General features: G+C 42.1%; 2 protein-coding genes across 7 annotated transcripts in view; both read right to left on the bottom strand.

Moving 5' to 3' along the window:
* The window catches only part of GCNA (germ cell nuclear acidic peptidase), a 29,264-nt gene extending 12,440 nt beyond the window's left edge, over positions 1-16,824 (bottom strand). The window contains exons 1-5 of one of the 2 annotated variants that reach the window (XM_085008425.1): positions 16,745-16,824; positions 14,975-15,051; positions 6,898-6,944; positions 6,464-6,500; positions 2,058-2,143 (exon numbers count right to left, since the gene is read on the bottom strand). In XM_085008425.1, coding sequence (XP_084864551.1) covers positions 2,058-2,143; positions 6,464-6,500; positions 6,898-6,944; positions 14,975-15,027 — 223 coding nt within the window. In that variant the 5' untranslated portion in view covers positions 15,028-15,051; positions 16,745-16,824. Of the gene's footprint in view, positions 1-2,057; positions 2,144-6,463; positions 6,501-6,897; positions 6,945-14,974; positions 15,145-16,744 lie in introns of those variants that run through there. The other variant, XM_021080277.2, reaches the window with a different exon arrangement.
* A 1,773-nt stretch (positions 16,825-18,597) lies between these two features.
* The window catches only part of OGT (O-linked N-acetylglucosamine (GlcNAc) transferase), a 37,385-nt gene continuing 31,743 nt past the window's right edge, over positions 18,598-24,239 (bottom strand). For 4 of the 5 annotated variants that reach the window (XR_014834597.1, XR_014834596.1, XM_005673712.4 and 1 more), the window contains one exon: positions 18,598-20,879. Coding sequence is in view for 3 of the 5 variants with exons in the window: in XM_005673712.4 (XP_005673769.1) it covers positions 20,705-20,879 (175 nt within the window). In the remaining 2 variants the exon portion in view is untranslated. 5 annotated transcript variants of the gene reach the window in all.

Here is a 24,239-nt window from a genome sequence, read left to right as displayed (position 1 = left end):
TTTAATGAAATATCAAAGAACTTCAGCTATGCAAAAAGGAAAGAGGAAGGAGTGAGGTTTCCTAAGGTAAAAAGTCATCCATCCTAGAAGATTTAGATTTCCCACTTCAGCTGAAATTCTAAAAATTAGGGACACAAATGAGCTTACTTACAAAACAGAAATAGATTCAAAGACATAGAAAACAGGAGTTCCCATTGTGGCGCAGTGGAAACGAATCCGACTAGGAACCATGAGGTTTCGGGTTCGATCCCTGGCCTCACTCAGTGGGTTAAGGATCCGGCGTTGCCATGAGCTGTGGTGGAGGTCACAGACGCGGCTCAGATCCTGTGCTGCTGTGGCTGTGACGTAGGCCAGCAGCTGTGGCTCGGATTAGACCCCTAGCCTGGGAACCTCCATATGCTGAAGGTGCGGACATAAAAAGCAAAAAAAAAAAAAAAAAAAGACATAGGAAACAAACTTATGGCTACCAAAGGGGAAGGATAAATTGAGAGTATGAGACCAATGGATGCAAACTATCATATATAAAATGGATATCCAACAAGGATTTACTGTATAGCATGGGGAACTACATTCAATATCTTGTAATAAACTATAATGGAAAGAAATAGAAAAAAAGAATATATACACATACATATACACCAAATCCCTTTGCTGTACACTTGAAACTAACAATATTGTAATCGACTCTACTTCAATAAAACATAAATATATAAAAAGTAGGGACATCTGCTTACGATCTATTAAAAAATGACTATACATTGACAAAAGTTAAATGTGAGGTTGGAAGTATGTGTTAAAGCTCCTTGGGCCTTTTTCTTCTGTAAAATTACCTAAATTCATTACCATAACAAAAGAAGTGGCACATGGAGAACAATAAAGAAACCTACAAAGGCAATCCCGTTGCAGCTTCAGCCCATTACTGGGATGGATGCCACCGGTCAGAGAGGTAAGAGCAGCCTTAGTTGAATGTTCATCCTCAAAAGACTATGGATCTTCTGATTCAGGGAGTCAGCAACTGGTTGCCTATGGGGATCAACTGGCTTCTGACTCTGTCACTCAGCCACCTCCCTTGGAGCCGCCTCTGCTTGTCATGTCACACCCCCTCCTCTGTACCTGGCCCTATGTCCTGCTCAGGCAATCCACTCGGAGGAAGGAAAAAAGAAATTAGAGGGGACAGGGGGTAGAACAGTAGGAAATTAGGGTTCCCAGCCACCTCTCCTTTCTCTGCTCTGATAGCCCAGGTTAACTAGGAGAGTCTGGCCAATGGTAGCTCTGGGGTAGTTATCAAAGAGGTAGCCAGTATTTTTAAGGGAGTAGTTTTACCTGTGCATCACGCCCTACACCGAGTACTAAGCAAACAAGGATCGATAAAAATATTATCCCTGAGGCTTAAGGAGCTCCTAGTCTTCCTACATCTCACACTCACTGAGCAGGTTCTGAACTGCGAGTAAAACTGCACGCCTCCCGAAAGGGGAAGACAGCCTCTGAATCCAAAGAGTCAAGGACCTGCTACAGGAAACAGGCTCTAAGAAATACAGGACTCTCTAGAAAATACAAAGGGGGTAGCAAAAGGCAAAGATAAACAGCAAGATGGAGAAAGCAAGGATTCCTTTGAGAAGTCACTGCCAGCTGGCCCGCAAGCATCACATCTCCATCAGGCTGGAAAGAACGAGCCCCTGCCTCTTACTCCACCTTCCTCATCTTTGTCATCCCCGCACTCAGAGGAGGAGGAATAGAGCTGACGGTGGAGGAACAGAGCAACCTTCATGGTGCTCAGGCTGAGTTCTTGACTTCCCTCCCTCTGCTCCCGTGATGCAATGCTGGCTAGGTAAGAACTCTACTGAGGGGATGCCCAGGATCTAAGGCAGCAAGAACAGTTACTGCTGTGTTAGGAAACTGGCCAGGGGGTGTGGGGAAACCAGCCGTGTCCACATCCAGCACATGGGAGGAGAAAACGGTGGCACTCACTATGAAATGATTCAGAATAGAATGCTTGCTGACTGAGCATGGTGAGGCTGCACTGCTCATCCACTTATCTAAGTTAGTAGTATACTTGCCTTCACTACTTATTTCAGATATCTTAGCTCTTTTTTTCTCAGGGAAGTATTCATCATCATCAGAGTCTGAGTCGATCACAATGTAGCTGAGTGACAAGACAGGGAGAAATGAAAGACAAGCATGAATGAAATATTCTTTTCATGGCATTTTCTACCTCCTTTTTTTCCATTGAGCATTGATCACCTTGGGAGGTTTTTTTTTAATTTTATTTTTATTTTTTGGCCAGGGGTGCTGCACCCACAGCATGTAAAAGTTCCCTGGGGCAGGGACCCGTACCACAGCTGCAACCTGAGCTCCATCAGTAACAATACCAAATCCTTAACCCTCTGTGCAACTAGGGAACTCTGCATTGATCACCTTGAGATGATTTGTTGATTTGTTTCCCTGAAGTGACTCTGTTCCCCTTCTCTGGAACTACTCAATCATTATTCCTGATTTTCCATCTTTCCCCTAAATCTTTCCATCTGTCTCAATCTTTTCAGAAGGAGGAATCTGTCAAGTACTGAGAGTAAAATGGGCTGAGGGTATGTGTTCAAATAGTTTGGGGGCGGAGGGATTGATTAGGGAGAAGTCTAATTAATTGCCATTTCTCTTTAGCCACGTTGAAATCCCACTGCCTGAGAAGGGTAGAGGGCCACAGATGCAAAGAGGCAGCCTCGGCAGGGAGGTTTCTTCTGGGCACTGCTCTTTGCAGCCCAAAGCCAATACCACCCTCTCTAATTGACAGACTGCTCTGGCAGGAGTCTGATTTGGCAGTACCCCTACGCCATCCAGGATGCCAGGGGGTGATCACACATCTGGGGTCCTGGTTCTTAGCTGACATAGGTATTTGGGTCAGAGGTTCCAAAAGGTTGACATTCGCCACCTTTCCCTATTTCCCAAGTGGTGTACGATAACGCTGATATACCTTTATGATGAGAGAGAAAACGACTTAAAACATTGCTAGAGGGCTTGTCTGCACCTGTCACAGACACAAATCCATTCATCCATTTCTATCATATCCATCACTGTTGAAGCTGCCAAGTTGATGGGCCTTTGCTCTCCTGTTGACCATTCACTCCATCCTTAAAATTTGGTTTTATTTTCTGGCCATGCCCATAGCATGTGGAAGTTCCTGGGCCAGGGACTGAACTCACGCCACAGCACCAACCCAAGGTGCTGCAGTGACAATACCAGACCTTTAACCCACTGAGCCACAAGGGAACTCCAAATTCTCTCTTTTCATGATTTCTGGGTCACTAGTTGGTTTTGGTTCTCCTCACCCTTTTACCCACTCCTTCTCACTTACTTCTCTTCTCCACTGCTTCCTGGGCTTTGTCCACAGCCCTTTCATGCCAATCCAGGCAATTACTAAGGACTGGGTAAACATTATCCATCTACCAGCCCAACTTTGCTTCCGACTTCTATATCCACAGTGTCAACTGCCTCCCTGGATAGCCTGCACAGCCACAGCCTCACCAAATATTTATTGATGGTGTCTGTTCCAACCTATCAGGCAGCCATCCTGACTAATCTGTCTGTGTCTGTATCTATTGGTTGTTAAATGTTTTGAGTATCAGCCCTGCAGGTAGGCCCCTCAGTTTCAGCATACCCAAAGCTGAACACACCACCCTCCTCCCCAAATCCACCCTTCCTATAACATCTCACATATAGAAGCCCTGTGGGAATGGACCAAGATCTGTGGGCACTCCTGGCAGACCCCTTGAAATGGATTTTCTTTACATATTTGTTCAACATTTATCTAATGGAGGCAGGAAGAAACCAACTTTTCTTCTTAAAAAGTGGATACTTTTTTTTTTTTTTTGGTCTTTTTAGAGCCACACCCACAGCATATGAAAGTTCCCAGGCTAGGGGTCAAATCAGAGCTGTAGTTGCCATCCCATGCAACAGCCACAGCAATGCCAGATCTGAGCCATGTCTGTGACCTACCTACACCACAGCTCATAGAAACACTGGATCTTTAACCCACTAAGCGAGGCCAGGGATCGAAACTGCATCCTCATGAATACTAGTCAGATTTGTTTCCACTGAGCAACGATAGGAACTCCAAAAGTGGATACTTTTAAATTTATTATCAAACAAGAACTCTATATAACACAGGGAATTATTCTCAATATTTTATAATAAGCTATAAGGGAAAACAATCTGAAAAACAATATATATACATAAATGTGTATGTGTGTATAACGGAATCATTGTGCTGTACACCTGAAACTAACACAACATTGTAAATCAACTATACTTCAATAAAAAATAAAATTTAAAAATAAAAAAATTAAGGAGTTCCTGCTGTGGCACAGTGGGTTAAGAATCCAACTGAAGCAGCTCTGATCACTGCGGAGTCACAGGTTCAATCCCTGGCCCAGCACAGTGGGTTAAAGGATCTGGCATTGCCACAACTGCAGCATAGGTTGCAGCTGCAGCTGGGATTCAGTCCCTGGCCTGGGAACTGCCATATATCATGGGTGTGGTCTCAAAAAAATTAAAATAAAATACAAGGAATCTAGAAGGTATAACATTATAAACCAGAATATTCTAAGGATCCATGATATGCTATTTAAAATGTAAATGAGGAATTCCCATCGTGGTTCAGTGGTCAATAAACCCGACTAGTATATATGAGTACTTGGGTTTGATCCCTGGCCTTGCTCAGTGAGTTAAGGATCCAGGGTTGCCAGGAGCTGCGGTGTAGGTTGCAGACATGGCTCAGATCCCACATTGCTATGGCTGTGGCATAGGCCAGCAGCTACAACTCCGATTCGACCCCTAGCCTGGGAACCTTCATATGCTGTGGGTGCAGCCCTAAAAATACAAAAGACAAAAAAAAAGTAAATGATAATGACAGAAATATTCTGCATTTTTGATTGTGGTGATGATTACACTACCATGTATGTTTGTCAAAATTCATCACACTATATATCTAAAAAGGGTGAATTTTTCTGTATATAAATCATACCTCAATAAGCCTAACTTTAAAAGTATAAATAACAGAGTTCCCATTTTGGCACAGCAGAAACAAATCTGACTAGGAACCATGAGGTTGTGGGTTCAATCCCTAGCCTTGCTCAGTGGGTTAAGGATCCAGGGTTGCCATGAGTTGTGGTGTAGGTTGCAGACGAGGCTCGGATCCTGCATTGCTGTGGCTGTGGCGTAGGCTGGCAGCTACAGCTCCAATTAGACACCTAGCCTGGGAACCTCCATATGCCACGGTGCGGCCCTAAAAAGCAAAACATACAAACAAAAAGCATAAAGAGCAAAACTGATTATCTTCAATAAATAGCTTTATATAATACATTATTCAGTTCTAGAATTTTAGCTGACTGCAATGCTGACTTTAAATCATTTTCACACATGGGTGTCAGGCTTGGTGGCTTGCATGTTGCAAAAATCAACAGAGATAAATCAGAGCTAGCTAGAAAAACATTTTCCCCACTTGACAGCATGATTTTGCCTTAGTGGGGGGAACAGGAATGACCAAATCACATTTCTACAGTAATTCAAGGAGTTGATGTGGAAGCCAGTTATTTCAGATTTATAACAGTAATTTTTTTTTAGCACCTCCTATAGTTTGGCACCTGGACAACACCCCTTTGTCTCACTCTGGCTAGAGCAAAGGACTCCTAAGTAGGAAAAGTAATAAATAATGCTGATGGATAGGTTAGGGCCAGATCACAGAGGACTTTAACTACTGGGCTTAACAGTTTGATTTTTGTATGATAAACAAGTTGAAGAGAGAATCAATATAGTCAAAGCAGTGCCTCGGGAGATTAATTTGGAAGTGGAATACAGATTGGATCAGAGGAGGAAGAAATCAAGGTGAGGAGCCCACTGAAAAAAAGTTCTTGCTGGAGTTCCCTGGTGACCCAGTGAGTTAAGGAGCTGGTATTGTCACTGCTGTGGCTCAGGTTGCTACTGTGGCATGGGTTCAGTCCCGGCTAAGGTTTGGTTCAGAGAAACATTCTGAAGAAGTAACTGACCAATTAGATAATGGACCAGGGATAAGGAGTCTAATATTTTGAACTTGGTTTGTGAAATCAAACATCCACTATGACCTTGAACATAGTATTCACACAGAAATGTGATGTTTATTCTGAAATCTTCTTACCCAGAACATCGTTCATTCAAAAAAGTCAAATTTGGGAGTTCCTGCTGTGGTGCAGCAGAAACGAATCCAACTAGTATCCTCGAGGATTTGGGTTTGATCTCTGGTCTCGCTCGGTGGGTTAAGGATCTGGTGTTGCCACGAGCTGTGGTGTAGGTTGCAGACGCAGCTCAGATCCCACATTGCTAGGCTGTGACAGTCACATCTCCAATTCAACCCCTAGCCTGGGAACTTCCATATGCCACAGGTGCAGCCCTATAAAGAAAAAAAAAAAAGTCAAATTTCACTAATTCTCCTACTCACCTGATGTTCCCTGTCTGCATGTTCATGCCAGACACAACTAAATCAGAGAAAGAAAAGAGGGCATCAGAAAGCATCTGGAGAATAATAAAACCTGGTTACCCATGTCTTTAACTTCCCAAAACCGAAGTCCATATATCAGAGCTGGTTAAAATTTAAGGTGGACTGTTACATCTCCCACGAGAGACAGAGGAAATAAAAATAAGGAGACAGAATGAACAAAGGAAAGGAAGCAAATTGGAAAGGAAGCACACAAAGAACTTCCTCTGCTCCTTACAGGAGGGGAATAAACTTCATTTCACCAATCTAGAGAGAGCCCTAGAGGAGACAAACCTAGGACAGCTTATACCCAATGTCCCAAATCACATTTCAGTCATCTCTACAAAGACACAGCTAAGTTATACTCTAAATTACTGCTTTGAGTGGACTCTACTTACAGCAGTCAAGTTCTTCATCACTGCTTGAGTCCACAGTGAGAATGTAACTGCAAAACAAAATACATTCTGTTTTAAAGGAAGGCTACTAACATCATAAGTAATCAAACGTCAAAAATCTCAAATGAGGAGTTCCCATTGTGGCTCAGTGAGTATAGTGTCCGTGAGAATGCAGGTTCGATCCTTTGCCTAAGTTAAGGATCTGGTATTGGCCATAAACCAAAGCATAGGTCTCAGATGTGCTTCGGACCTGGTGTTGCTGTGGCTGTGGTATAGGCCAGCAGCTGCAGCTCTGATTCGACGCCTAGCCTGGGAACTTCCACATAGTGCAAGTGCAGCCCTAAAAAGAAAAAAAAAAAATCTCAAATGAAGAGAACCACCAATCAGAGTTTCTGACATGCAAAAAAGTTTTAAGGGCTTCTGAAATAAAGATCACAATAGGGGAGGGGAAGAAAAATTAGAAGCCACAAGCTGCTTATCCTCTACTACACAAAGAAGACAAGAGAAGAATGTCAGTTGAGTATCATTAACTATCAGTTTTCTGCCAAGTGATAGATTTCAATTTTAAGACAGGAAAGTGAATTCTGAGAATGGGACCACAGGGGAAACAACCTGAGGATGCAGAGATTACACTTAAAAATCAGAAGGACGGGAATGCCTGTCATGGCTCAGTGGTTAACAAACCCAACTAGTAACCATGAGGATGCAGGTTCAGTCCCTGGCCTCACTCAGTGGTTTAAGGATCCGGCGTGGCGGTAAGCTGTGGTGTAGGTCGCAGACACGGCTCCGATCCCGAGTTGCTGTGGCTGTGTTGGAGGCCGGCAGCTACAGCTCTGATTTGACCTGTAGCCTTGGAACTTCTATATGCTGCAGGTGCAACCCTAAAAAGAAAAAAGACCCAAAAAAAAAATCGGGACAAAAGAGCAAGGGGGGCATCTTTTGGGGTTTTACAGCTTGAAGAGGGTCTACTTATGGATTGCTCTTTAGGTAAACAGACAAATGCTGAAGTATGTTTCTTGGGGAGCAAACAAAGCGTGATTTCAAAACTGCAAGTGCTTTCTGTACTGAACCACGGTGTTGGGCCCCTTGCTTCTCTGCCTCACAATTTGCCAGAGGCCCTTGCACTCATCTTCCTGCTTGGCCTGTTGTTTAGAACTTCACAGTACAGTTGGCCCTCTGTATCCACGGGTTCAGCATCTGCTGATTCAACCAACCTCAGATTGAAAATATTTGAGGGGGAAAAAAAAAATACCAGCCAGTTCCAAAAAGCAAAAGCTGAATTTGCAATGCAATGGCACCCGTTTACATAGTGTTTACATTGTACTAGGTATCATATGTCGTCTAGAGATGATATAAGGTATACAGGAGGATGTGCGTAGGTTATACGCAAATACTACACCACCTTGTATATGAGGCTTGAGCATCTGAGGATTTTGGTACCCTAGGTGGGTCCTGAAAGCAATCCCCCATGGATACTGAAGGACAGCTTTACTATCTGAGGTGACCCCAAAGCACATTCCAGCTGGGGATCCTTCAGCTCACCGGACAGCAGCTGACTGGACATCCCATTATTAGCCATTCATGATGATTTAGAGGGATCCAAAATCCAGCTCAGCAAAGTCATACTGCAGTAAGCATCACTTCAGCGTTGAAGCCAGGCTCCATTCTAGGACCCATTCATAGGTAATCTTATCCCGAATGATTGTGACATACAGCTAACAGAGGAAACAAAAGTGCTGAAGAAAGTGGGCCTAATAGCTATAAGCTGGGCATATATTTATATGGTTTTACACATTGACAAAGTTTTCCGTAATATTTATATGGTTTTACCTACAAAAAGTTAGCATTAACCACTTCTTGTGGACTTTTATTTTGTTTTGTTGTCTCTCTAGGGCCACAGGCATGGCATATGAAGGCTCCCAGGCTACAGGTTGAATTGGAGCTGTAGCTGCTGGCCTACACCACAGCCACAGCAACGCCAGATCCTTAACCCACTAAGCGAGGCCAGGGATTGAACCCTCATCCTCATAGATACTAGTTGGGTTCTTTTCTACTGAGCCATGACGGGAACTCCTGGACTTTTATTTTGGCCTTGAGGTTGATTACTGGACTGATTATATACAGTCTTTTTTTTTTTTTTTTTGCCTTTTCTAGGGCCGCACCCGAGGCATATGGAGGTTCCCAGGCTACTGGTTGAATCGGAGCTACAGCTGCCGGCCTACACCACAACCACAGCAATGCCAGATCCAAGCCGTGTCTGCGACCTACACTACAGCTCACGGCAAGGCCAGATCCTTAACCCACTGAGGGAGGTCAGGAATCAAACCCGCAACCTCATGGTTCCTAGTCAGATTCGTTAACCACTGAGCCACGACGGGAACCCCTATACAGTCTTTTATAGACAGTCTTTCAAGACATATGTCAGCTCACCCCCTTGATTAAATTTCCTATTCATTTACTGATCACTGGATACTGGATTTATTCAGTAGTAGGCTCCAAGGTTTTTCTTTTAATCAAAAAAGAAATCTCTTGGTTTCCTAGGTATGGATCAAAATATGATCTTGGTTATCTTGAAAACTATTTTCAATATATAGCACTATATGCAAACTAAAATGTAGCTTATACTTCATCTTTTTACATACTTTTGTGTTGCACACACACACATACAATTTTTAAAGAGGTCAGGCAAAAGAAATTAGGGATCGGAAACATGACACAACAGAGAATCCCACTCTAATCCCTAAAGAGAAAATATCAAACCCCAGGTTGGCTAGTAACACACAGGAAAGTGAAAAAGTCCAAGGACAGCAATAAGGAAGAATTAGGTGGTCAAAATAGAGGCAGATTTTAGATACCTTTTCCAAGTAAAATTTACAACCAGGAGTACAAGTCTCTAGAAAGTGTTTCAAGCCTCATGTCAGTGTTAGTAGAAAATATATGCACCTAGGAAAAGTCAGTTGGCTTAACCAGAACTCTTATCATCAAAGGCCTAAGAAATCACAACAGAAAGCTTGGAAGATATAGCAAACAAAAACCCTCAAAAACTTTAAAGTACCCAAAGATCTCCCCTTTAACACTGAAGCCATAAGCCATTAAGATTTTGGACACTTTTTATATGACTACAAAAAAAGACATAGAAGAATACCAATTTATTAACTATTCTCTCGAGAAAGAATGGGAAAGAGTGTATGTGTGAGAGTAGGCTGGCTGACTTTCACACTTTTAACTGCTTCTGTGTTGCTTATTTTTACCTGGGCCTGTATTCTTCTGGTTAAATTTTTTTTTTTTTTTTTTTTTTTTGGTTGCCCCGATGCAATATGGAGCTCCCAGGCCAGGGATCAGACCTGAGCCATAGCCACAAGATCTTAGAGCGAACTAAGCCACAGCTGTGGCAACACAGGATCCTTAAGCCACTGTGCCAGGCCGGGGATTGAACCCACATTCCAGAACTCCCAAGAGGCTGTGGATCCCGTTGCACCACAGCAGGAGCTCCTCTTTTGGTAATATTTGAAACTTAATAAACATGTGCTAACTAAATATTATGGGTACATCCAGGGTTCATTCATTCACTGATTCACCATTTATTGAGCATCCACAATAGCCAGTCCGCTAATTGACCCATTTGCTTTTTGGACCTGATTATTTTAAACTAAGTCTAATAGGGTAATTTTTTTTTCTTTTTAGGGCCACGCCCACGGTATATTGAGGTTCCCAGGCTAGGTGTCTAATCGGAACTGTAGTTGCCCTCCTACACCACAGCCACAGCAACACAGGATCTGAGCCGCATCTGCAACCTACTCCATGGCTCACGGCAATGCTGGATCCTTAACCCATTGAGCAAGGCCAGGGATCAAACCTGTGTCCTCATGGATGCTAGTCAGATTCATTAATCACTGAGCCACAACAGGAACTCCTAACAGGGTAATTTTTAAAATACGGGATTTCGGCATGCCACATTTGTGGTAGTAATAACAAAAAAACAAAGAATATTGGGCTAAAAAAGACTAGTCTGTGGGCATCAGAATGTACTAATTGGATTTCACTTGCTCAGGGAAAACCAGTGCCCCACCCCTTGCATTATGTATTTCAGTAGCACTTCTGCCTTCAAAATGCCAAAGCCTCCTTCGCTCTCTTACTGACCTTGTCTCATAAATCACTGGGAAAATAGAGGCAATCAGACCAGAACTCCCTCACCCTCCCACCAACAAATCTACAGACCTATCTGTAAGTACATTCAGCTCTCTGCCTTAACATGGAACACAAAGTCCCCACCACTATCTCGGGCCACACCCTCCCTTATACTTTAGATCTTATCCCCCACTACCCTCAAGGAACTTATTTGCACCAGCTTCCATGGTGTGCTGCATTAGTGTCCCCTCTCTCCTGGGTCATTCATTCTACTATCCCTAGACCCCACGTCCCCCAATTTTATATTTCTAGCCTTGAACTCTCCACTGAACTCCAACTATCTATGTGACATTTTGGACATTAACTAGGTACTTAAAACATAACATGGTTAACATAGATCTTTCTCATGTGTATATGTGTGCTGTGTGTGTTTAGGGCCGCACCTGAGGCATATGGAGGTTCCCAGGCTAGAAGTCGAAGCAGAGCTACAGCCACTGGCCTACGCCATAGCCACAGCAATGCAGGATCCAGGTCGCATCTGCGACCTACACCACGTGGTAACACTGGATCCCTAACCCACTGAGCAAGGCCAGGGATCGAACCCATGTCCTGACGGATACTAGCTGGGTTTGTAACCTGCTGAGCCACAAGGGGAACTCCCACCAATATAATCTCTTGATTTTCCCCCTCCATCCTACCCTTTTACAGTCTTAGTCAGTGGCACCACCATCCAACCAGTAACACAAACCACAAATTTAGGAGTTACCCTTGATTTTGCTCTTTCTCTCACCTCTCACACCCAATCCATCAGCAAGACCTGTTGGCTCTAATTCTAGAGTGTTTTTCTTCTAATCTAAGACCTTATCATATGTACCTCTAAGAAAAGGAAAAACACTACCAAATGCTGACATGCTATCAAACATATGATTCATCTCAATCTCAGAAATGTTAAAACATGAGGGGAAAGTCTCTGAATTGAACCTATGAATATATTCTATATTCATCTGAATCTCTCCAACTTCACTATCACTACCCTACTCTAAACCTCCATCACTTCTCACCTAGATTTCTGTAAATCAAACTCTTGGGCCTCAGTTGTAAAAGACCCATTTATTTCATAGGGTTATTGTGAAAATAAAATCCTATAGGATCATGTACTTCTCCCCCAACAGAGCATTTATTACATTATACTGTTACCGCCTATTTATATGCTTCTATCTCCCATCCCAAGCAGTAAGTTAGGCAAGGATTTGGAAGTGTATCTGCTTCATATTGTTTAGTACAAAGTAAGTACTCAACAAATATTCGTTGGACTTCCTGTCATGGCTCAGTGGTTAACGAATCCGACTAGGAACCATGAGGTTGCGCGTTCGATCCCTGGCCTTGCTCAGTGGGTTAAGGATATGGCGTTGCCATGAGCTGTGGTGTAGGTCGCAGACGTGGCTAGGATCCCGAGTTGCTGTGGCTCTGGCGTGGGCCCAGCGGCTACAGTTCCGATTAGACCCTTAGCCTGGGAGCCTCCATGTGCCACGGGAGCAGCCCTAGAAAAGGCAAAAAAACAAACAAAAAAAAATTTGTTGAATAAAGGAATGAATCTCAAAAAGTGGTTCCCAGGACCCCTTTTATTATTTTCCACCCTCCCACTCATACATATCCCCATAGAATCTTGTTTTTAAAGGATTTTTCTGCCTTTAAAAACTAGTAATATTTTTCTCCACCTGAAAAATTAATTATGTATACGTGCCCATCTATGTGAAGGTTTGAGGTACAGGGTCAGCCCAAAGTAAAAACAAACAACTAACAATATCATCTGCATTAATGAATATACAAGGCCCAGATCTTAGAACATAATGGTCCTGACTTGCAGCAAGGGTGGGTAGAGAGACTGGAAGGTCATTGCCCACCCTCAAGGGCAGTCTCCAACCAGAAGTCCAGCATCTGGTCTTTGCATCTGTAGCTTCAGGAATTCAGGTTTCTCAGTTCTTCATCAAATGCTAGAGAAGTAACTCCTGTTAGCCAACTTTGCAAGGGGCTAATAAGCCAGAATATGTCTGCTTACTTCTTGAGAGAACTAATGCCAACCCTGTGCCCTGGGCACTCCCTATTTGGGGCAAGTAACTGAGGGCCATGGTGAGAGCCCAGACTTTACCTTGTGCATTTTTGGTCACACACACATTACTTTGATTCTTTAGGTGAATGCCACAACTAGTATCTTTGGGCATTTACTTTCATAAATTGGATTTTTCTAGGACTGATTGACTCCCAGAAGTCGAATTATTCAATTGAAAGTATGACCAATTTACATCTTTTACAATTTACAGCAATTTACCAATTTGCCCTTGGTACATCTGATTAATTGTTTCCAAAGGTCTGTTTACAATGTCAGGAGTATTACTATAATAGGATTAAATATTTAATATTTGCTAATTTAAGAGGTAAATGATTTTTTAATTAGCATTTATTACTTAAGATGTACATTTTCCAAATATTTGCTACATTCTTTTGCTAATCCCCCCATTTTAATGACTATCATGAAATAATGTTTACCAGATAGTTTTGTGACTGATAAAAACACACTGAAAATAGGAGTAAAGAACACTTTGTCCCTGTTCTTCCAACAGTCCCAATCTCGAGATAGATGATGTTTCTTATTTATTCTTCTAGAAAATTCTTAAGCATAAGCACATATCAGCACAAGTCAGATACACAAAGCTTTTTTTCTTATAAATATTTGGGTTGTTCTGCAGCTTGCAGTTTTGGTTTTTTTGTTTGTTTTAGGTCCGAACCTGCGGCATATGGAGGTTCCCAGGCTAGGGGTAGAATCAGAGCTATAGCTGCCAGCCTACACCACAGCTACAGCAGCAACGCCAGATCCAAGCCGAGTCTGCGACCTACACCACAGCTCACGGCAGTGCCGGATTCTTAACCCACGGAGTGAGGCCAGGGATCGAACCTGCGTCCTCATGGATGGTAGACAGATTCATTTCCGCTGAGTCATGATGGGAACTCACAGCTTGCAGTTTTTGACTTTATACATCTTAGTATTTCCATTATCAGTACATATAGCTCTTATCACATTTTTGGAAGAATCATAATTTATTCAATTATACCCTTGGGTATATTTAAATTCCTTCTGAACATCTGCTATTACAAACAATACTACAATGTACATCCTTGTGATATGTCCTTCACCCACAGAACTGAACAAAGACCAAAAAACAGCCTGCATATGACTGTATATGATCCAATGAGCATGAGTTACAGGAAGAAGAGACATGGGAGAAGGGGGAAAGGAGTCAAGAGAAAATAAGAGTGACCTACAAAAACAGCAGGTGTGACACAACCACATTTATGCACTTACGTATATGTGAGTATATGCAAACAGAAATTAAAACAGTTCTAAAAGTGAAAGAAAAAGTCCTGGTAGTGAAATTCCTGGGTCAAAGGATGTGGGCATTTAAAATTTTGATATTGCCAGGTTGCCCTCCAGAAACATTGCAACAATTCATAGTACCCCCCATGACTGTATGAAATTTACCTACAAATTTGCCAACTCTGGGTATTACCAAAAAATTTTTTTAGGACGTTCCCTCGTGGTACAGTGAGTTAAGGGTCCAGCATGCCATGAGCTGTGGTGTAGGCCGGCAGCCAATTCGACCCCTAGCCTGGGAACTCCCAAATGCAGCCCTAAAAAAAAAAAAAAAAAAAAAAATTCTAAAATTACACATATTCAACAATGCATTCTGTTGTTGTACACTCCTGGCCATGAAAAGAGCTGGATTCATGTTGTGGATAGGAGACTGGACTCCTACGATTCCAAGATCCCTTTTCACAATTCTCATTTTATGACTAACCAAGTAGACTCTAAATGAAATAAACATAATTTTGAGAAAATCCTTTTGCCAACAGAGTAGGACTAAGCTAAGAGAAAACAGAATTTTTCAAATCTCACCAATCATCATCCTGGATCTTCGAATGGCCAGCCTCTGCTTCGGATATGTCCATGTCTGTAGTCAGGACAAGGCTAAACTTTTTAAAGAAAACTGGAACCAATTAGACATTTCTACATTGTGCATTTACCTTTGAGCAGATTCTTCACCGTAATTTAAAGCCAAAACTCTGCTCTATGAAATGAGAAGTATTTAAATTTGTTTGTTACCAATCTTTCCTCGATGGAGAAAACTAGAGACAAGGGTGGTACCCCTCTCCTACCTTGCCCCACCAAGGTTCTTTGCAGCCACCTCAAGCACTACCTGTTATAAGAGATGTGCAAGGAGGACATTCATTCATTCATTCATTAGCCCCCAGATAAACTTTCTCCCCATTGCAAGGCTTCAGCAGGCATTACTCAGTCTTTTGCCCACAACGCTCCTCACATCACACCCTGCCCTCCCCTCTTCCCACATCTTCATTCCTCCTACTTCCACCTCACGCCCCAAGGAAGTCTTCCATCTATCAGGCTTCCACCCCTCTACCCTCCTCCACTTCCCTACTCCTGCTTATAGCCAGTCTTACACAGACCAGACCACACCACCCCACACTATCCCTCACATCCTCCCATTCCCACTGGGGATCAGGTCACTCTCCCCCAACACCTCCATCGTCCTATTCTCACCTTCTGCCCCAGCCAGTCTTAACCTATCAGGGCTGGAACCCTCCACTCAACATCATACACCTTCTCCCCCCTCCCTTCCCTTCCCCCTCTCCCCCCTCCCTCCTCTTCCCCTTCCACCCCTAGTTTTGCACCAATCAAGCCTAGACCCCTCCTCCCTCCAGCCAGTCTTGCACCAATCAGGCCTCGACACCCCCACTTACCCCGCCCCAAGCCTCCGCCCCCTTGCTCCCGCCTCCTCTCCCCTCCTCTCCTCGGGAGATTTTACCTCAGATCTTACCTCGACAGGCCTAGACTCCTGCCTGGAGCTAGTCTTGCACTATCAGGCCTAGGTCCCTCACTATCTCACCTGTCACCACCTCTAGTCAGTCTTGGACGGGATCAAACCTCAACTCCATTTCCCCCTACCAACTACCCCCCCTTTCCCCCTCCTCTCCTCAGGACATCTTTCACCAACAGGCCTAGACCCCTCCCCCATCTCACCTCCCGCCACCCCCTATCAGTCTGGCGCCAATCAGGCCTCGACTCCTCCACTCCCTCCACCCCCAACCCCCTCCTCTCCCCAGAAGGTCTCACACCAACAGGCCTAGACCTCTCCTCCCCACCTCACCTCCCAGCATCCCCAGCCAGCCTTGCACCAATCAGGCCTTGACTTCTCCACCCACCTCTCTCCCCTAGCTGTTCAGGCGTCGACCCCCCACCCACCCACCCTCCATCTGCCCCTATTTCCATACCCTACTCCAACCTCTATCAGCCAGTCAGCTTTCCACCACTCAGGCCTAGACAACCGCCCCCTCAAAAGTGCACACCACTTCCTAGGCCTCTACTCCCTCAGGCCCCAACTGATATTTATACCCGGCCCCAGTCCCCATTTTTGCTTTAGTGGAGTTAATATCACTAATATAATATACACGCAGAGACACACACACACAAATTCCTTCCTCTAAAAGCTTGAAGTGGAAACAGGCAAAATATTTTGTCAAAATCTCAGTCTCAAGTTTCATATAGCAAGTCAGTGTCCAAGGCTTATGGTGGTCCTGACTAATTAAATCTGCTCAACTAGGATGAGCTTCAAGACTGCTCCTGCTTCAGTACCCTCCCTTCACCTACCTACTTCTGCCGCCTCTGGCCCTGCGGATCACCGATCGCCTCCTACTGGGAGTGTAAGGTGTGCAAGGTCCGGAGCAATTGTGAGGGATGCCAAGCATGAGCCCTTTTATAGCGCCCAGCCCAGCTAGGCGGGAGGTGGGAACTGACGTATTCCCGCCCTCTCTGTACCCACCTATCACAGTGTGATTCAAACTGCACGGCTCTGAACTCAAACTTAGCGCCTCACAGCGCTTCCGGAATGAAGTCGATTACTTCCACGGGGTGTCGCTTATTTGTCCCGAAAACGCCATTTCACGCAGAGGGCTGGGCCCCAAGCCTGTCTCTAGAGTTTGGAGAGCCCTAAATTAATGTTTGGGTGACAGGAAAAAACCGAGCCAAATCCTCAACAAAGTTTCATCCTTGTGAGGACTTGGATAAGCGAGCCCCATTCTTTGCTTGAATTATCCAAACGTCTAAATCCGTTTGCCTCCTTCCAAACACCAAACTCCGTGACACGGGGCTGTGGGGGAGGGTCAGACCCCTAGATAAGAGGCAACTACCCAAAAGTGCCTGGCAACACTGAACTATGATGTTTGCTACCAGAATCCTCCGAACTCTGGAGATAAAGAGGAGTTACTTGAAGCTGTTTGGCAGCAGCTCCAGACACACCAAGAAAAACAAATGGGGGGAAGCGAATGCTTTCTAGATTGTGCCCGTTTCTCTGGCAAAAAACCATACACCTCATAATTTAAGCATCTGGCCAACGGAATACAAATTAAACGTCCCTGCATTTTAAAACGTTAATAACACTGAGTTTACTTTGTGCTAGGCACTTTTCCAAGAGTTTTACACGGATTTAATCCTGACACTTTAAAAAGTTTTAGGCAATGTTAGCACTCTCACTTTACAGGGATCACACAGCTAGAAAGTGACAGAATACTGAAATTCAAATTCCAGCAGCACTAGTTAGCCTTAAGCACCAAATTGCCCACATATATGAAGGTACTTTCTGAGTTGATAGGGAATTGGATAAAAAGGGCTTATCATACCCTTTATCCCTTACAACAAACTTGCCAGTTTACCTTGACAAGCCTCTTTCGTAAGAATGGAGGTCACATAACTGTGTGCCTCAGAGGTTTGAGCAAAGAAACTGAACATTAGCTATAGTTAATATTAAGAGGCATGTGCTTCAAGTAAAGGGTGGGTTTAGCATTGGAATCGAATAAGCAACTTCTTTAGACTGAGGGCAAGAAAAGCTGAAGGAGACTGGAAATAAACAATGCAGATTCCTAACAAATAGAAGAGGGTGAGGGAAAGAACTTATTTATGCCTAGTATACTGGACACCTTTCTTGCTCCATCTTCCAAAAAAAAACCCCACTAATCCACATTAGGGCTTCGAGGGTCACAATCCACAGAACTTGGGGGGTAAATTACCTGAAATTTTATGGAAAAATATTCATTTATATCTCTGAGAAAACAGGCAGCTCAACAGCCTGCTATGGTCCCTGATGTTCTGGTCCTCCCTCATACCTGTGGCTGAGTTCAATTCTCATACAGAGTGGGACGAAATGGTCCACATAAAGAATGAGTCGACATGGGTAGATGAAGAAGCCAGAAAGAGCACAAGCAAAGCAGGAACAAGCACCAGTGGCTGTGCTGGGAGTCTCAGGCACTGTCAAGTCTTAATGGATCATACACCAACCTGACCACACTTGGCTGAGAAAAGAAAATAATTCTTAGTATCACAGCTGCACTAGGGAAATCTGGTCCTTTTTGTTGTTTGGAGCTGTTCAAATGTAGGTTTCATCATTGGAAGACTTTATTATTCTGTCCAACGTTCAATTTAACAGAACAAAAAATACATCAGCCATATTAAGGGCAAATCATTCATTTATTGTTTAAAGATCGCAAGACAACATCTGAATTTCTGTAGCACAATTTAAATGTTTTACTTTTTTGATAAAGCAGAGTATAATAGAAAAAACAGTTAGTTTCCAGTAATATCTATATCTCTATTCAGAATTAAGTCTTCCACAGACATGTTACCTGGAAACAAAAGCCTGTTACAATAAGCAAAGCTTCAACCAGAGCGGCTACTTTTCGTGCCAGGAAAAGGTTCATCCCTATAGGAGGAATGATGTGCTATGTAAAATGGCTGTTAAGATCACAGCCTTGAGGGCATTGGAAGTATATTATCCTATTCCACATTAAGTAGTTTTGTGAATTTCAAACGTTGGTTTATCTGCAACCAAGCCGGCAACCTTTAACTGATATTTTAATCAGGTAAAAAATAAATTAAAAAAATCCCTAAACTGATGTTTCTTGATTTACATTGTTAAAAGGTACACAGTTCATTAACATGTAATTCTGGCTAAGAATTACATTTAAGACTCCTTGCTCAGATTTTGGTTAATAGTAAGAATCCTTCAGAAATTCAAGTTCTTATTAATCAATAATTTGTCAGCTAGGATACATTCAGGCATCAGCTGCAACTACAGAATAGGTGCACTGCCTCAGCGCTTTGGAAAGACATAATCTAGAATACTACTAGCAGACAAAAAATTATCTGTTACTGGATAGCATTATGTGCAGTACAGCAAGACAAAACATATATTCTTATGTTGGCTTGTTTAAGCCTCAAGCCCTCGATCCTTTGTTGAAATTCAGTAATTTTATTCCTATGGTTTTTCATACCAAGAACTCATGCTCCAGGAGGGCTAAAGTCTAATTTGTACTCCAAACCAAGTAGCAGTGCAGTTCGATACTACTGAGGCTGAATCCGTACAGACTTCAAGACCAAGTCCAGAAGACAGTTATTATATATAATACCCTAGAAGATCTGAAAAATAATTAGTCATATACATAGCTGGTCCTTCAGAGCTTTTAACCTATGACATGTTTTTTGAAGAAAGTTATTTAATGTATTGGAGATAACTGTGACTTACTGATCAAATATTGAATACTTATACTTACCTGGGATTTCATTTCTGCTGAAAGAAATAGGAAGAACAGGACTCACTTAAAAAAAAACAAACTTTAGAAATGAAGGTAAAAATCTTATCACACACTATCATTTTTGGAAGCAGCATAGAGGGGCAGTCAAAGGTAAAACACTGGTGAAATAGGTCAAAAACTAGGCCAGAAAACCTATATTATTAACATCAACAACAGTACCACAACTGTGCCCTTCATAATTAATAATCACTCCTCTAAGAATTTTCATTTGGCACCAGATGATGTGTTTAAAAGAAACACTCTGGGAGATTTTCAATCAAACTTGGTTTTTTAGCCAAGTTACAGGAGAAATTTTAAAGTGGGGGGAGGGGGGAAAGAAGGAAATGGACCAGAAAAAAGATAATCACCTAACCAACAAAGCACTGATACCTCCAAATATTATGTCAGACACTAAAACGACTGATATAGGCTCAAGTGGTTTATAAAACCTATAAAAAGACTACACCAGCAAAGTCCCCAATGATCTGTAGAGTTCAGAAACTAAAACAAGAAACATTTTAGCTTAAAACCTTATCTCAAGAGAATCATATACACTTCACATGAATAAAAATACCTGAAACCAAACATTTTTAAAAGCTCTAATACCCAAAATATAAAGAAAAAAATTAATTCAGAAGACTCGATCAATCCATGGAATCACAAAACGGCTGGACAATCTCTATCTCCCCTCCACACTAACCATCCCATGGAAGACCCAGGGAGATCAGACCTTCCAGACCTATGCACCACCTGGTTGCTGCAAAATTCTATGGAGACTCCTTGTGGAACAGCAGTTTCCCATCTCTTGTGTCTCTCCCTATCATGCAGGAAGCAAGTCTGGCTGTGCTATTCTATTATCATTATTTGTCACCCATCTGCAACATGATACTGTACAGATAAGTAAAAAGTACATTATCTAGGTTCCCTTTCCCCCAGAAGGTTGAGGCTCAGGTATAGGGGTAATTTTCCTGTGCACAGTCTTTATTTAGGCCGACTCAGTGACTTCAACAGGCTTAATCATGTGATCAGGTTTGTTGCCAGCTGCATAATGCTCCCACATCTGTAGATAGAGCCGCTCTAGTTCCATTGTATATTGTTTGGTGTTGAACAGAGGGCTAGATATTCTCTGCTTCCAGACTTTGCCACGAATTTTCTTCAGGCTGGGTAAGAAAAAGAGAGCCAAGTTTACAAATCAGAGTAGAAACTCAGAACTAGCCCCCAAAAAGACCTATACAGCTTTGTGGTAAAGTATATGACCAAATGTACACCATTTTCTCTTCTGATTGTCCCCCCCACCTTACCTCAATGCTGAAAAAGGGAAAGGTCACAGCTAACATAATGTTAAACACTTATAATCAAGTTCACTTCCACATCCTCGGATAAAACTTAGTTCTTTCCAAAAGAAGTATATCTAAGAGATGCCACACTTTCTCTATTTCATCTTATTTCTACCTTTAAAAAAATAAAACTTGGCAATGACACATGTCTATTCTTATGTACTACTCGTTAGAATGTAAACTGTTCACCCTTTTAATAAGCAATTCAACAATGTGTCTATGAAGAGCCATAAATGTCCATAACCCAACGACCTATCAATGACACTTTAAAATCTATTCAAAACAAACCATCAGAGATGCAGACACACCTGGTCATGCAAAGATGTTCATGGAGGCATCACTTAGAATAGCTAAGGCACAAACATAAGACAAAGTATTCATTTTATGAATATTTTAATGAAATAGGAAAAACACTCAAGGGGAAAAAAAATGTAATATGTCTACCGCCATAATTATCCACTTATACATGAACTGAGTTGTCTATTTTTAGTTATTTTTAAAAAGTGTTCCTAATGTCACCAAGACTATGTATGATTCTGTTCGCAAACAGGAAAAGCAGCAATCAATTCTTCTGGGAACAAGGGGAAAAAATTCTCTCTCCATTCCCACTCTGAATATATATCTCATTTGTCACAAGGCTCTTCTTACATGGAGAAAATTACTACTTTAGAACCACAAGCTGAAATATTCCTGTACAAACAATTAAGCTGTTGGCCTCAATGCAAACATGACCATATTAATGTTATCTACCAAATAAAAATACTGGAGTTCCCGTCGTGGCGCAGTGGTTAAACGAATCCGACTAGGAACCATGAGGTTGCGGGTTCGGTCCCTGCCCTTGCTCAGTGGGTTAACGATCTGGCGTTGCCGTGAGCTGTGGTGTAGGTTGCAGACGCGGCTCGGATCCCACGTTGCTGTGGCTCTGGCGTAGGCCATTGGCTACAGTTCCGATTAGACCCCTAGCCTGGGAACCTCCATATGCCGCGGGAGCGGTCCAAGAAATAGCAAAAAAGACAAAAAAAAAAAAAAAATACTTTTACATTCTTTTTTAAGTTCTGTATATGTCAGTAAAAGAATGGTTAAATTATGGTGCATCCATAAAATGAAATACTACTTAGCAAGAAAAAGGAATGAACTACTAACACGAGCCAACAACATGAATGAATCTCCAAAAAAAAAAAAAAAAAAAAAACAAACATCATCCTGAGTGAAAGAAGCCTTCAGAGTATATACTATATGATTCCCTTTGTGTAAGGTTCTAAAAAGGCAAAACTAAATAGTTGCCAAAAAAAAATTCACAACAGTGGTTGTCTCTGAGGGTTGGTGAAGAAGGGGAGTGAAGGAGCTTTCTATAGTGATTGTAATGTTCTTTATCTTGTCTAGGTTATACAGATATTTCTCAAATCTCAATTAATATTACACTGTACATAAATTCTGCCTCAAAAGAAAAAAATATTAAACTCTAGCAAATAATGTCCATTCTGAAGAATCTAGGGAAAAGAATACTGATGTCTTCAAACGAAATGAATTACTAAGTGGATACAGAAATAATTAATGGAATAAATGTGATAAAGTATACTAAAATATTAGTGATGGAATCTAGGCAGTAGGTATATAAGTATTTATTGCAAAACTGAAAAGTTTTCCTAACAAAAAAATGTTGGGGGAAAGTATTGTATAAAATCAACAAAGTTCCAAAAAAGGAAAAAACCCCACTAAATTATTTTTTAGTTATCTCCAGGATAGACATGTATCTTAATTTTTCTAATGCCTGGGATCAAATTTTTCACTCATTTTTCTTAGCTGTATATGATGTTCAATGGAGAAAATTTTGAAAATAAATGCTTAACATACATCTGTTGAATGCTTACTATGTACCAAGAACTGTTACAAGTACTTCACATGGAACACCATTTTTTAATCCTCACAACATCTCTGCAAGGCAAGTACTATCATTTATCTCCATTTTGCAGATGGAAAAACCAAGGCACATAGAAACTAACTTGTCCAAAGTCACAAAGCTTGTTAAGTGGGAATGCCTGGATTCAAACCCAAGCAGTCTTTTTTTTTTTTTTTTTTTTTGTCTTTTTGTCTTTTCTAGGGCCACACCCACGGCATATGGAGGTTCCCAGGCTAGGGGTCGAATTGGAGCTGTAGCTGCCAAGCCTACGCCAGAGCCACAGCAACGCGGGATCCGAGCTGCGTCTGCAGCCTACACCACAGCTCACAGCAACGCCGGATCCTTAACCCACTGAGCGAGGCCAGGGATTGAACCCGCAACCTCATGATTCTTAGTTGGATTCTTTAACCATTGAGCCATGATGGAAACTCCGAAACCCAAGCAGTCTTACTCAAAGAGGGTGTTTCTTCCAACTTCTACATAATATGCTACTTCTCAGATAAAAAGAAAAACAAGAGTTCCCATTGTGGCTCAGCGGTAACAAACCCAGACTAGTATCCATGAAGACTCGGGTTTGATCCCTGGCCTCACTCATTGGGTTAAGGATCCAGCGTGAGCTGTGGTGTAGGTCGCAAACATGGCTTGGATCCCACATTGCTGTGGCTGTGGTGTAGGCCAACAGCTGTAGCTCCAATTTGACTCCTAGCCTGGGAACTCCCACATGCCACAGGTACAGCCCTAAAAAGACAAAAAAAAAAAAAAAACCCACAAGGAAAAAGAAAATCACCCATAATATTCAAAGTATAAACCTCACTTAATAGATAAATACTACTTTTACTGTATGGATAAAGTATCATTTATCTAAGCATTTCTCTAATCCCCACCCATTTAGGGGCATTTACGTTATGCCCAAATATTATTGCTAGGGTCAAGGGTCTGGCTTTTTTTTTTTTTTAAGGCTCTTAAAACTTCAAGGAAAAGATTCTACCAATTTACTCACTAATGTATGGAAAAGCCAGAACCTCAATGCTCCCTCATCATTGGTATCATACTAAAAATCTTTTATTTTACAGCCAAATAATGGTTATACTTCAGTGTTATTTTAATTTCTACTACAGAGGTTAAAACTTTTCCTTGTTAATTATTTGTATTTCTACTTCAGTCAGTTGTCATTTCCTTGTTTACTTTCCTACTAAAGGGATTTAAAATGTAAATATTCTTCAGTCTTTACATAGCCAGGCTACTAACATTTGACATAAGAAAAAAAAGATTTTTTTCCCTCG

This window comes from Sus scrofa, chromosome X (assembly GCF_054392235.1).
Source record: "Sus scrofa isolate SSC_HxYL_T2T_F1_AM1 chromosome X, Sscrofa_HxYL_maternal_Yorkshire_Landrace_v2.0, whole genome shotgun sequence".
Lineage (NCBI taxonomy): Eukaryota > Metazoa > Chordata > Mammalia > Artiodactyla > Suidae > Sus > Sus scrofa.
This window is presented reverse-complemented; position numbering and strand designations above follow the sequence as displayed.